The following is a 14,257-nucleotide window of genomic DNA, read 5'->3' as shown; positions in this document are numbered from 1 at the left end:
CAGACACAATAAGTCGGCAATTTCTTTGTTACTATTTACACCAGCCCCCATAAGTCACATCTGCCCATGATAGATTGCGGTGCATCTTGGGAATAGGCTTATTGTGTCTAAAAACACATATTTAGCCAAATCAAAATCGTTAAAATCACTAAAACGATAGAAAGAAGTAAATGAAAACATTTTAACACTCATATTTTCTTTTCTCTAATGACTATCTAAAATATGAACCCTTGTTGTAAAAACACAAAGTTATCCTTTAAGGTCGTATAGAGATCCCAAATGTCATCAGTAGGGATGGAGCTTGTTATTTCTTACTGATAATGAGCACCTTATTGATCCTGGCTTATTGAGCCGGGCTTTTATCGAGCCCAATGTTGGCAAATTCTGAACAAAACTGGTATCTTTTTTTGTTGGCCAGTTGTTGTGACTGTGAGTTTGTGGCTGACCACCATCTATGAAGATGACAATTGACAAACTAACAAATATTATCATTCAATATCATTAAAACAATCATTCATTAGTGTGCAATAAGTGTTAAATGGCTTTATATACTGTAATAATTTCTTGATCGCCTCTTGTCTTGATTGTTTAAACATGACGCCATGGGCCGCTATGCTCGATAACAAGCTTGATAAGCCCAAAGCTAATTGATACCGGGCACTCGTTTTGTTATCGAGTTTGTAGCGGGCGCTAGTTTCGAGCTCCATCCCTAGTCATCAGTAGGCCAAGCAACTCACATATACTCACACAGCACCACAGACTTATGTACATGTTGTCCACCCATCGCTCCGTGCTGCTCCTGTTCGTATAAATAAAACATGAAAAATCACTCCCACAAGGGACGATAATATGTTAAGAAAATATGCTCGAATTTGAGCTTAACGTTTGCTCCATGAATTGTAAAACAGTGGGGAAAATTGATATTGCCCTTAAACACCTAAAGTGGCGTGCTGTTTCTGATGGAAGGAGATGGCCTCCCATTGATTCTGCTCCTTTAGAATTGTCCTTTGAAACACGAGAGTCTCATAAAACGAGCTGTAACTGTAGCGCTCTGTCTGTTCAGTGCGCTGCACCTGGCACTTAACATGCACACGCTGTGGCCATTTCTCAAGCACGTGTGTGCGCTTGTGTGTGAGTGTGTGTGTGCGTGTGCGCCCGTGTGCTTGGGTGTGTGTTCGCATGAGTGTAATTCCACATGCGTGTTTGTAGCTGAGAGCGGGGGAAAAGAGAGTACTTTAGAGGATGTGCGCTTCAATTTGTGTCTGAGGGTTCGTGTGCAATTGATGTATGTGTATGGGCATGGATTTACTGCTCGTTTATGTGCGTGTTAGACCAAAGTGCTTCCTGGCTGGCCAGTCTGTGTTCTGTGCGCTGTTGACGGGTTCATTGTTTTGTGGCACATGAGGCTGCAGACAGGAAATGGGAAACACTGCCCCTCCCCCAAACAGGAAGTGCAGACTCAATGAAGGGCGTGTCAGGAGGCCAGGTGCCCTCTGGAAATGCCATTTATCTAGACCAATGGTTCTCAACCTGTGGGGTCCCCAATTTATTTTGGGTCCCCAGACGTTTCGCTAAATGTTAACATTGTTTTCTCACTCAACAGTAAACAACAGACCAACATACAGTATACATTTCTAAAGTGACAATTTAAGGATTTTAAAGACCTTTTTAGTACCTCTGGTCAAACATTGGTCAAATTGTCAAATATTAGATGCAGAACCTGTGAAAATAGCAGATCTACATGCTCACAATGCCTCGCAAAGCGGCTATTTTCACAATGGAATAGATTGAGTCAAACTAAATGTAATGCCAACTCCTACAATTCCAAGTGCTTGTGCAGGCCAGGGTGGGGGGTCCCCAGTTCAAATATGTTTTTTTTTTTTGGGGGGGGGGGGGGGGGTCACAGCCTGAAAAGGTTGAGAACCACTGATCTAGACCACACAACACAGACAGACACATTCTGGGTGTAGGACCTATGCAAAAGACAAAAGTACCTATTTCTAAATCCAAACTTTACATCTATTTTATGACATGCCTCTCTATGATGGTAACATATTTGTGCAGCAATGACTAATGTCAGCCTGGTGTTTAGAGAAAAGAATTAAACGTCGGCATGTCATTTTTCTGCAAACCATGGATACGATTGTCTACATTTCTGAACCACGCCTTCGAACCAAACATTGTTTAACATTCTTTATTTAGAAAAGAAGGAGATGAACCTGTCAGGATAGGGAATTATGCATGGATGGAGATGATTGGGGAGGAGGGAAGAGGTAGGGAGGAAGGGGAAGAAAGGAAAGAGGGGTGAGGATGAACAAATGGTAGTGAGGAGGGGGGGGGGGGGGGAGTGATGGATGAAGGTGCGAGGATGACGGGGCGATGACGTGTTGAGGATGGGGAGGTGTGGGGATGAGGGAGAGAAGCTTGTCCATGCCTTTATCTCCTCTAGGCCATTTACGTAGGCCTGAACGCAAATCTTTGTCACTTTATATTGGAACCACTTTAACCATTATTTTATATACTATTAATGAATTGCAAATATACAAGCTCGAGCTTGTAGATCTGCTATTTTTGAAAAATCGTGAACATTTCGCAAGTCAATATTTTTGACCCGATTCTATAAATCCTTCTTCTAAATCAGTGGTTCTGAAACTTTGTCATGTCAAGGACCCCCAAAATTACATGTATTTGGCCGTGGACCCTCATCTCAAAATATGTTGTTCCAACAGCGCCCCTCCCTTAACATGTGTGGTCAGAAAATGTTACTGCAGGCTACGGACACGGAGACAGACAGACATACGTACCCACACACACGGCCACGTATAGGAGCGTTGTGACCACCGCTCAAAAAAACATGTTTTTTTAAAAAATAGCAGATCTACAAGCTTGCAGCGCTGTGAGCTTGTATATCTGCTATTTTTCAATAGTTAAAGCATTAAATAATTCTAGGCCTAAATGGGCTAGACTGGACTACTGCAACATGCTCTTCATTGGGATCCCTGGCAAGAGTGTTCAGAAGCTGCAATACAACCGGAACGGCGCTGCGAGGATCCTAACTGAGAACACATAACACCCGATCCTATTCTCATTGCACTGGCTCCCTCATCTCGTCACCCCACAAACCTTCACAATCTCAAAGTCCTCAGATATGCGAACAGCTTCCTCCTCCAGGTCCTCCAGTACCAGGCTCCGCACCATGGGGGACCGGGCTTTCTGCTTGGCAGCACCACATCTGTGGAACAGCCTTCAAAGTGATTTAAGGGCCCGTAGACCCTGGACTCTTTTAAAACAGGCCTACAAACCATTCCATTTTAGGAAGGCCTTTTCGTGTTAAAGCTATACTGTGTAAGATGCTCAACTAGTGGTCAGTAGCCCTATAGCAAACCGCGGTCGCGTTCGCGTCTTTCGGCCGTTTTTCGTACCTTCACACCCCCGCGTCTGCCTCCACCTCGCCGAGAGCTATCTTTAGAGGGGTCCCTGGTTCCTGTGCGTTCAGGAATTCCGGAGAAACTGACTCCTTCACCCTGCCTGGTAGGCGAGATTACCTTTTGAGTATAGAGACACACGGGCGACTACAAATATGGCCGCCATAGCGACCCCACTTCAAGATGCGCTGTGATTGGCCGGCAGTGTATAACCCTCGCTGTGATTGGCCGGTAGTGTGATGACGTAATTTTGCCGCGAAACCCGGTCCCCGGTCAGAATCATAGAAAACATATTTACAGAAGGCTTTAGGGGATGAAATTAACGGAGTTGGTGTTCTAAAACTTTAGCGATTTAACAGTTAGGACAATTTTATGATTTGTTTTATAAAAAAAGTTACATGCTATAACTTTAAATTGTTGTGTAGTTACGGTCAGCAATATAATTTGATGTGACCTTAATATAAAGTATTACCGACATTTTTAACCTTCTATGGTTGATTATATGTTTTTTTTAACTAAGTAGCACTTCCCTGTGAATGAAAAGTGCAACACAAATAAAATACATTATTATTATTATTATATCCTGGAAATGAACTTAAATGCAGTCAAAACACATTTGCCATATAACACATTTAATACAAGGAGCAATATGCTTTAGTGTGGTATTATTATTATTAAAGCAAAGAATGCCATTTATGTTAATCAACATATTGTGCATACAGCTTAAATATTGCTTGCAGTAAGGCTGGATATTCAGACAGAATCGTAACTCATATCCCCCCCTTGTCAACATGTTCTGTCGAGTTTACCCCCTTCCAATCAAAGTTTGACGTTTGGTCAACGCCGTGCCAAAAAGTCACCCACTTGCCATCTTTGGAAGCGGGGTGAATGTGTCGGGTTATTAGAAGTCTCCTCAGTTTCCACAGAAAGACATTAAAAGTGGCTAGATGTAGCGGAGCTGTCACCCAGGCATGGCAATTATGTGTCGCGGCCACAGCAGGGTAATGACTAGGTCTGAACAAATTTTGTCATGCATCCTGTCAGTGCCAATTAGCAGAGCAGTTTCACGAATGGGCCAAGACGTGGCCAGTAACTGAATATTGACCTTTCTCACTTTTACAGTCTACTCACGTAGCTGCCCACGTGCACGTGCACATGCAAATGCACACGGATACACAAACACCTAGGCACGAGCACACATTAAACATGTCAGAAGCGTGTTAATTAAGGGTGTCCAGTGAGGGCAACCGTGGCTGTCTGTGTGACAACCTTTGACAGTTATGGAAAAGTAGTCACAACCTGGCCACGTCTCTTTTGACTTCTGTATGTGTTGGATGCCATCGGGGTCTTGGTGAAACCATAGGTCTACATGTGCCAGCCGTCCATGCCTGCCCTGCCAATGTGGCCACGAGCAAGCAGTGAATCCACATTTCCATCCGGTACTGTTTCCATGGCTGAACTCACACTCAGCCCTCCACGTGAAGTCAGGATAGATGTGTTAAAAAAACAATTACAGTCCAGTAAATTGTGTGAACCTGTAAGGTCCACAGTAGGTTGTCTTAGCCTGTTGAGAGTTTGCTATAAAGCATTTTAAAATGCCTGTGTCTGTCCAGACATACTGTAACTGTCATCCTCCCTTGACTCTCAGTTTTTGTCTATCCAAGGCTTTGTCTATTTTAAGGCTTTTGCTATCTGTTTGTTCCTGTTTAATTTAATCTTGTTCTGCGTCATTATCTGTAATCCTACCGAATGATTCATTCCTATGTATAACCCACCATCACCACTTGTGCCAGACACGCAGGCATGCATGCACGCACGCACACACACACACACACACTTACTCTATGGGCTTTCTCTGTGTGTTTTCTTTGGTTCTTAAATCACTCTTGGACGTGTGTGTGTGACAGACCTTTAACTGAAACGATGCAGATGTGACATGTCATGTTGCCAACATTTCGGAGGTGATCTTTGTGTGTTGTGCATGTCAAACACATCCTCACTTCCCAAGCACCACAGTCAAGCGAGGAAGTGTACAGTGCATCCACTGGAATGTGTGTGAATATCATCATGTGGAGTAATCCAGGAAATAAAACAAGTGGACACTGAGTGATGGTTGTCGTTATGTAACTTCTTGGCGGACCTCAGAGGTAGGCTTATGCGTGAGCAGTGGCTTTTGAACCTCTGTCTTAGAACCGGAGGAGAGGGGCGGGGTCTGCTTTCTATCATTAAACTCTTGCCATCCGGTATTAGAACAGTTAACAACACATGCCCCCAACACAATCTTTCTATTCAATTCAAAGGAGCTTTATTGACATGAGAAAACATACGTTTACATTGCCAATAAAAACACATACACACACACACCAAGGTTATTGTTATTGTGGATTGCTTATTGTTACGTTTTGTGTAATAGTAAATAACCTAGAGTCCCTTTAATCCACTTTGAGAACCACTGTAGTAAAAGGAAAAAACAAACAAACATGGTAGTAGACAGTATAGTAACAGTGTTAAAACAACAACAACATAGTTAAAAACAAGCAACTCCTCCCACTCTCTGTCTTTTCATCTTCTCCCGTCACTATGCCTGTGAAGTCTACAGTTTGTATGTATTGTATGCATGTATATGTTTGTTGTATGTCTCTAATGAGGCCTCTAATGAATGATTTCCTGATTGACTGCTTTAGATCTGCACTCATCATCTCCCAACTCTTCTCAGCTAGGCAGTTGAGATGAAAGAACATGCAAATTTTGGGTTAGAAACCTGGATGCTTTTAATGCAGATGTGCTTATGCTGTAGATTGAAGGCTGTTGATGTACAATTTGGAAGCGTATATAGAAGTGAGTAACATTAATTGCATCAAGCAAGCAGCAAGACATCTGAGGCCTTGGGATTTGCTTGGCTTAGTGCACTGGTGAACTCTCCCTCTCTTTCTCTCTCTCTCTTTCTCTCTCTCTCTCTCTCTCTCTCTCTCTCTCTCTCCCCCCCCTTTCATCCTCCCCTTCATCCCTCCTCTGCTCTGATCCAGTCATTGTTATTCTCCCCCGCTCCATCCGATGCCCCGTGCCCCAATGGCCCCCAAACTGTGCACACTTCCTTATTAACTGGTAGCCAATGAGAGAGCCCGGAGAGCTTCTCCATGGCGATGGAATGCCACTCTGCACTGGAGGGGCATTGTGGCGGACTCTGCACCATAATGAGGGCATGTCCGTTGGCCCAGTCGGCCTCTGAATGGAGAGTGGCAGACGGAGGGCTATGGATGGACGGACGGACGGAGGGAGGGAGGGAGGGAGGGAGGCAGGGCGAGGAACAGCGTTTGAAATGATAAACAGGCATGAAGGTCTATCATCAAGAGATGCGTTTGTGAAGCGCAAGTGACAGCGTGTTTACCTCGGTGGGATCTGCGTAGGCCCCCACCAGCCCGCACTTGCACGATGCATCCCTCCCCCTCTTTGAAAAGGCCTCAAAGCTTGTGTGTCATGACACAATGGAAAATGTAAGCGGACACGTAATGAAATTAGGCTGAAATGCAAACAGACATTGCGTGTCAGTGTGTGTGTGGGGAGAGAGAGAGAGAGAGAGAGAGAGCGAGAGAGGGAGAGCTCAGCGAAGCCCGAGCCCCAGCATTTATTTGGAATATGGCTTTAAATGCCACCATGTGTTGCTGCAACTGTGAAAATATCCCAGGCGGCCTCTTCCTGCTCTTCCCAACTTCCCCTGATAGGAGCGTGGGCCGACAGTAATGGCGAGCAGAGAGCTGGTTTCTGCAGCGCAGCGTCTGTTGACACAGCTGTACTGTTGCTACAAAGTATGAACCTATTAATATGTGTGGAGCCCTCAAAGCCCTCTGAATTTGTTGTGTGCAGCGGAAGCCAAACACAAACACTTGTGGGTTTTATTTGGCCTGCTCCATCAGCTGCTCCAGTCCTCACTCTCAGACATGAGTTCAGCTTGTTGCTCACATGCGCACGCCGCCCACACACCTATATGTGCAGCAAGAAACACACACAAGCTAATTAAAAACACCCTTGGGGGGGCGCAAACCCTGCCGGCACCAACATCTTTTGTTCTACAGTACGTCTCTCTTACTGAGATGTGATTGTTCTTCTAATTGACCCAACGGTTAATTATTTCTTCGGGGCAGCTGATCATTGTCGGCACGTCTCACGCATGTTCGTCCGTTCGTTTTCGAGTTATTTAGTTCACAGACTGACACACATACAGTACAGAACTCAAGCGCGTGCACACTACACTACACGCACGCACGCGCGCACACACACACACACACACACACACACACACACACACACACACACACACACACACACACACACACACACACACACACACACACACACACACACACACACACACTGGACCCATAACAACTGGAAACTTGGTAAAACATGTTTTGCCATATTAACTCACTTAGCGCCGAGCGACTTTCGGGGCGACTAACTAATGATGGCGTTTAGTGCCGAGCGACTCGGAGCGACTTTTATATAAAAGCATTGTTTAAGCTTTTAATTTGGGTTGATAGACGGAGCGGAACGGTTAGCTTACCTTCGACTAGCATACAGATGAAAACCGTGAAAAAAAAGGATACGATTATGACGTCACCTTTAAGCCATAGCTTCCTGTTTACGTAGGCCTCTGTTAGCCGCTAGGCTCAATGCAAACCATCCGACCCTCACGTAGCTTCACTAAGTCGGATTTTGATTCGGAAACTTTCTGTGTGGCATCTATATACGTTCCGATGCCCATACCAATGGTGGTTTGAGACGATCAAGCACGAATTGAGCAGTATTGAGCTCAAATGGCGGCCCGCGGCCTGTCCATTGAATGTCAATGGAGAGCATGTCATTGTACCATCCTGTTATCTCCTGAACCTTGTTTTTTATTCTGACTTAACATGGGACCATGGAAAGTCTATTGGCTATGGCTCACTCTAGTGGTCATCCTGTGGCATTCGCAGGCACGTGTACCTGTTTATGTAATGTGATTTTGGGGATTCAATATAGCTATTTCCTGGCGTTATAAGCGCAGATTCATATTGAAATCTGGCTCGCTCGGCGCTAAGTGAGTTAAGACAAATGTACAGCCCACACAGCTGCGTGTGTACTGAATGAAGTAATGACTGTGTGTGTGCTTGCTTGCGTGCATGTGTGTTGTACGGTATATCCCACCTCTATCAAAGCTGTCTTTCCTATGTGCTTTCCTGAGTGTTTGTGACTTGTATAGCTGTGTTTTGAATAACCCTTATCCCTCTTCCTCCATTTTGTCCTTTTCGGTCTCCCCTTTTCCCTCTCCTCGTTTCCGTGAATGCCACTCTGTCAGCCTCCTGTCCTCCATCACTCACCCGCCGACGTCGGACACAAAGACCCCAGAGAGCTACATCTCTGCAGAGAGCGAGGGAGAGAGGGGCGAGAGAAACGGCAAGAAGGTGTGTTTCAATGTAGCGGGCGATGAGCAGGAGGACTCCGGACATGACACCATCAGCAACAGAGACTCCTACAGGTGACGTGAGAAAGAAGTCCGGATGGAGAAAGAAAAAATAGACATGTTGAGATTCAGAGATCGAAAGCAGAAAGGGATTAGGCAAGGAATGTATGGAAGGAAGGGAATCACATGACAACGCCGGGGTATGCGCCATGACTGGCCATAAGTGCAAATGTCAGTGAATGGAGCCCGGCCTGATCAGCTCATGAACAAAACTGGAACAAACATTTATGAACGACTGAGACCTTTGTCATATAATCTGTTCAGGGATATAAAAGACATATCACAGTTATTTTTTACAATCAATTGCTTTTCGATGTGCACAGTACATAACTAAATAATAATAATAACAGTAAATAATAATAGTTTCTGCCTCGGAAATATCGCGAGATTTGGTTGCCAGACAGGTAACAGTGGACGGTGGTCTTGCGATACGTAGCACGTACAGAAACACACTTTGTGCTCTTTGGATACCACTATAAAATGACACGCACATCGAAAATCAACACAGCAGAAAAAAATTGACATGCCTTCTTTTATTTTCTTGAGCTGAGTATGTTATAAAGGTCTCAATCGTTCAGAAATAGTGTTTGTTCATGAGCTGGTCCACAGGCTTCCACTGACTCCAGTGCATTCTACCAAACCTCCGGCTGCAGTTTGGCACCCATGGTGCAACGAATCTGCCGGTTGGAATGGACCAATCCCCAATCACATACACACCCATTGTAACAGTTACAATGGGTGTGTATGTGATTGGGGATTGGTCCATTGCATGATAGGGAAAATTACGTTGGTGTCCTTTCCTCCGAATTTTCCTTGGGATTAGGGAGGAACGGATAAAATATTACTTATCACTGAAGTAACCAGAGAAGCAAGGAAGAAGTAATGAAATGATCTATGTTTGTCTATGTATGTTTGTACAATATAAGGTTAAAAGAATGAATGACGACGCGTAACAGCTGTCTTCTGTACCTGCTTCTCCACAGTGATTGTAACAGCAACAGGAACTCTATCGTCTCCTTCACCAGCATTTGCAGTAGCCACTGTAGCTCCTATGTACACAGCGATGACATGGACTCAGGTACAGTACACTATCTATCTACAGTATGTGTAGAGATCAATGGTTCTCAAAGTGAGGGGGTTCCACAGGGTCCCCAGCTAAATGAATAGGAAAAGTGTGCACATTTAAACCTGTTTTATTTTTCCGCTATTGTTGAAAAATTTCAAATAGAAATGATGTTGACAGATCTTCACTTATGGCGGTCCTTGGCACAACATCTTGGGGGTTCCGCAGTCAAACACGTATCGATTTTGGGGATCCTTGACATGAGAATGTTTGAGAACCACTGACAGTGAATGCAGAGTATGGATGTGAAAACGACTGTGACACAGGGGCAACTCTTTTATGGGACTATGACTCCATATTACCTCCCCACCCCCACACATTATGTAATGAAGTTTATACAATAGAAATCGCTATACTTTGCAAACTCACTACTGTACATTGCTCAAAACCACTTACACATGACAGCCCAATGGGTTTAGAAGGAGCACTGGCACACACACGCAAGCAATGAAAAGCCTGCGTGACGTGGGGCTCTACAGTACAAACGTGCGGCCCAGTGTATCGTCTTTAAGGGCTGCGGTTGTTTCGAGCAGAATATTCTGTTTACAGCGAGACCACGCTGTGATAAAACACGAGTCGTGGCTCCAGCTGAACGCTATAATCCCCGGCCCTGGACGACCACAACACAGAATGATGGTCCCATAACTGACAGGTCATGATTACAATCTAACTGCATGATTATACCTTTTAGGGCCCAAGAACAAAAACAGGGCCTGGAGACGAAACTAATTGATTATGGCAGGCATTCGGCCACAGCACTCACAAGGGTTTCGGTTAACATTTTCCACAGCTGTGCGTCCAGTCAAATAGCCCCCCACCCCCCTGTCTCTCCCTCAGCACTGTAGCTGTCTCTGTCACGCACGCACGCACGCGCACGCACGCACGCACGCACGCACGCACGCACGCACGCACGCACGCACACACACACACACACACACACACACACACACACACACACACACACACACACACACACACACACAGGCACGCCCACACTTCACATCTGTGTGATGTCAGATATGCCCTCATCAGAAGCTAATCATACGCGAATCAGACACACGCACGCATACATGCATGCATGCACATACAAATACACATACACACACATTTACAACATTCAGACACACAGGACACTCGCTTAAGACCTGCCAAAACATGCCTCTGTTGATTCTAAATTGATAACACATGCTAATTGAGCAGCAGTGCACGTTGGAGAGGTTTGTGTTGAAGCGCACGTGTGTGTGTGTGTGTGTGTTTGCAAGCATACGCATATATGCACGCTCGCATGTGTGCGTGTGTGTGTGTGTGTGTGTGTGCACATGCATGTGTTTCATGTTTGTGTTTTGTGCATGTAATCGTCGTTGTCGGGTGAAAACCTTGTATGTCCGTTTTGTATTTATCATTTAAAATTTTTAAATAATGAAAATAGCTGATCTACAAGCACACAACGCATCGCAAGGCGTTGTGTGCTTATAGATCTGCTATTTTCACTAGTTCTGTGCGACAGTCTTGTATGGTGAAGCAGGGCTTTACTTTACCAAAAAACATACAAATTTGAAACTTGGAGATACAAGGCAGGGACGTGCTGGCCATTGGGAAAAGCGGGACAACTCCCGAACGGCCGGTTCATTCCCAGCCGCTCCAGGCCGGCCGTTAGGAAAAAAATGTAAATAAAATGTTGGCCTTTGTTCCATTTTGGGAGCTGGGCGGCCAACAAAGTAAATCGTCACTGTCGGGCAGAAACCTTGTATCTCCCAAGTTTCAAATTTGTACATTTTTTTGCAAAGCAAAGCCCTGCTTCATCATACAAGGCCGTTCCACAAAAGTAGTGAAAACAGCCGATCTACAAGCAAGATCTGCTGTTTTCACTATTTTAAATCATTTTTAAATGATAAATACAAAACAAACGGTTTTGGACATACAAGGTTTCCACCCGACAATGACGAAATATAACTCATGTAATTGGCCCACTGGCTTGTCACTTGTCATGACTGAAATGACAATGAGGGCCTCTCCAACTCTTTTTCCCGGGCTGAATCAGGGGCCCAGCACGTCCCTGATACAAGGTTTCTGCCCAACAGTGACGTAATGCATGTTCATATGGTCAACGTCGTGTGGAAGACCTTCTGTGTCCAAAACCATTACATTTCTGCAAATGGAAAAATAACCTGTGTTCCAATTGATTGAATGTAGTTATTGTCAGTCAAGAGCTCTTATTTAAACGTTTAATTGGTTAAATCTTCATAAACACACAGAGAGAATTAACCATTTTCGGCAACCTGGCATTCCTATTTTGGGCATTCGAATCCTTTCAGATTTTTCTAAAACCGAAAGAAATGGGAGCTCTACAAGCTCACAACACAGCACATTGTGAGTGACATGTTGTGAGCTTGTAGATCAGCTATTCGGTGATTCGCTATTTTTGCATGGCTGTCACATGACAAAGTTTACGCTAGGCCTAGGGCATTCATTCATTCATGAAAAAAAATAAAAATAAATGAAGTTACAATACAAGGTTTCTGCCCAACAGCAACGATATGGTACTGACCATTGCTGAAATGCTCCCTTGTAGGAGACGAGATGCCCACGAGCGCATGGCTGTCCCATGACAAGCAGAAGAAACTGCACAGCTTCCTGGAACATCTCTTCAGCCAGGTGAGTCATCTGCTCACTGAAGACCAACCGTATGAATGAATGAAGCTAATGAATTTTGACTTAGGGATTACAGTATGACTAATGATGTGTACATAAATGATGTTGGACAGAAGATGTATGACTTGTGAGCCGCATCATATGACCTATGGTGGATGATGTATGACACATGTAATGTTTTTGGTTTGTATGACGAATGAATTACATCAAATGACATGACATGTGACACATGATTTAAATCACTGGTGTGTAGTGTAACTAATGATCTAATGGTCCCCTGTAGTTCCTTAACACATCTGCTGCCGTTGACAGTTCTCACCGTCATTTAAAGGGTTAATATCATGGTGCCGTTGACGACGCTCACAGTCAGTCTTACTGTAAATACAGTAAATATATTATGACTTACTATACGGCTCTGTGGTCCACTGTGCATCGGTAAATCCCGCGACTTGTTTACAATGCACGTTGGGCGTGCACGCGAAGTGAACCTCCTCCATAGTAAATCCATTGAGAGGCCCATAAAGAGACTTCATTTACTCAAAAAAAATACATTTTGATCCCATGACACTTTTCTGGGCCCACACTGTCATGTGACTAGATGACGTAAACGTTGAAGTAAAGTGATAATCCATCTGCGCAAAAACAACCCCGCCCGGCCCTTCAAAATAATAGCGGCGGCCTACGGAGGAAGCGGCGCGGCACCAAGGCACCAAGCATCCCTTCAAAGTAAGAGGCAGCAGAAGTGTTAAGGTAGCGCTGCTAACGCTGCTTCCTGTCAGCCAGCCAGCGAGCCAACTTGTGACGGAATTGTGAGGGAAAATGTTCTGATGCAGTATGCAACATTGCCTGTCACAACAAGACCATAGCCCGAACCGATCAAATTAAATAGGGGCTTAAACAACTAATGATTATGGCTATAAATAATAATAACGAATGACGGGATCAAGGAATGTCTCTGCTTCATCAAGCTACAGTGCACACACAATCTGACTGTTTGAACCATGCTGTACCGTTTGACGTAACCTCGCATCACCAGACTTTACATTGCGGAGGAAAGCCTTGTTTATAATGTTCTAAAACTAGCCGTGTGATCAGGTTTAGAAAAAAAAAAACAAAAAAAAAAAAACATTTTGGTTCTGGTGGTTGGTTCCGGTTGGCGTCACAGTTAAAATATGGATATGGGTTGCCGACATACCAAACGATTATTATACCAATAGAAAAGAAACGATTATAGCAAACTAAACACATTTTAAACAGCGCTGGTGGTTCCAGTTATGATGATGTAACGTTATTATTTTTGCTCCTACCCGGATCATAAACCCGGAAATGGTATTGATCCCAGGCAAAGAGAGCTAGAAAAGCTACGTTGTTGTCCATCCAGCATCTACGTACTTATGTCTTCTGAATGGAAACACATGAGCAAATGTATGTTTTTCCTCTGTTGACCCTTGAACCCTGCTGCTTTCGTGTCATGGTTCATGCATAGGAAAGGGAAATTGGGATATGCCCTAAGCTGTGACCCGGGGGGCAAAGGTTGACACTGGGGATGTGGCCTTT

The 14,257-nt window shown here is 44.4% G+C and overlaps 1 protein-coding gene across 1 annotated transcript in view; it reads left to right on the top strand.

Annotated features, from left to right (window-relative positions):
* Window positions 1-14,257, top strand: part of prex2 (phosphatidylinositol-3,4,5-trisphosphate-dependent Rac exchange factor 2) — a gene marked incomplete at its 5' end in the record, with an annotated part of 212,214 nt that overhangs the window by 128,877 nt on the left and 69,080 nt on the right. Inside the window, 3 exons of the mRNA XM_080751545.1 lie at window positions 8,761-8,940; window positions 9,909-10,003; window positions 12,621-12,703. Coding sequence (XP_080607671.1) covers window positions 8,761-8,940; window positions 9,909-10,003; window positions 12,621-12,703 — 358 coding nt within the window. The remainder of the gene's footprint in view (window positions 1-8,760; window positions 8,941-9,908; window positions 10,004-12,620; window positions 12,704-14,257) is intronic.

This window comes from Nannobrachium achirus, assembly GCF_963921795.1.
Source record: "Nannobrachium achirus genome assembly, chromosome: 21".
Taxonomy (NCBI): domain Eukaryota; kingdom Metazoa; phylum Chordata; class Actinopteri; order Myctophiformes; family Myctophidae; genus Nannobrachium; species Nannobrachium achirus.
The sequence above is the reverse complement of the archived record's forward strand: the minus strand, read 5'-3'. Positions and strand labels throughout refer to the sequence as shown.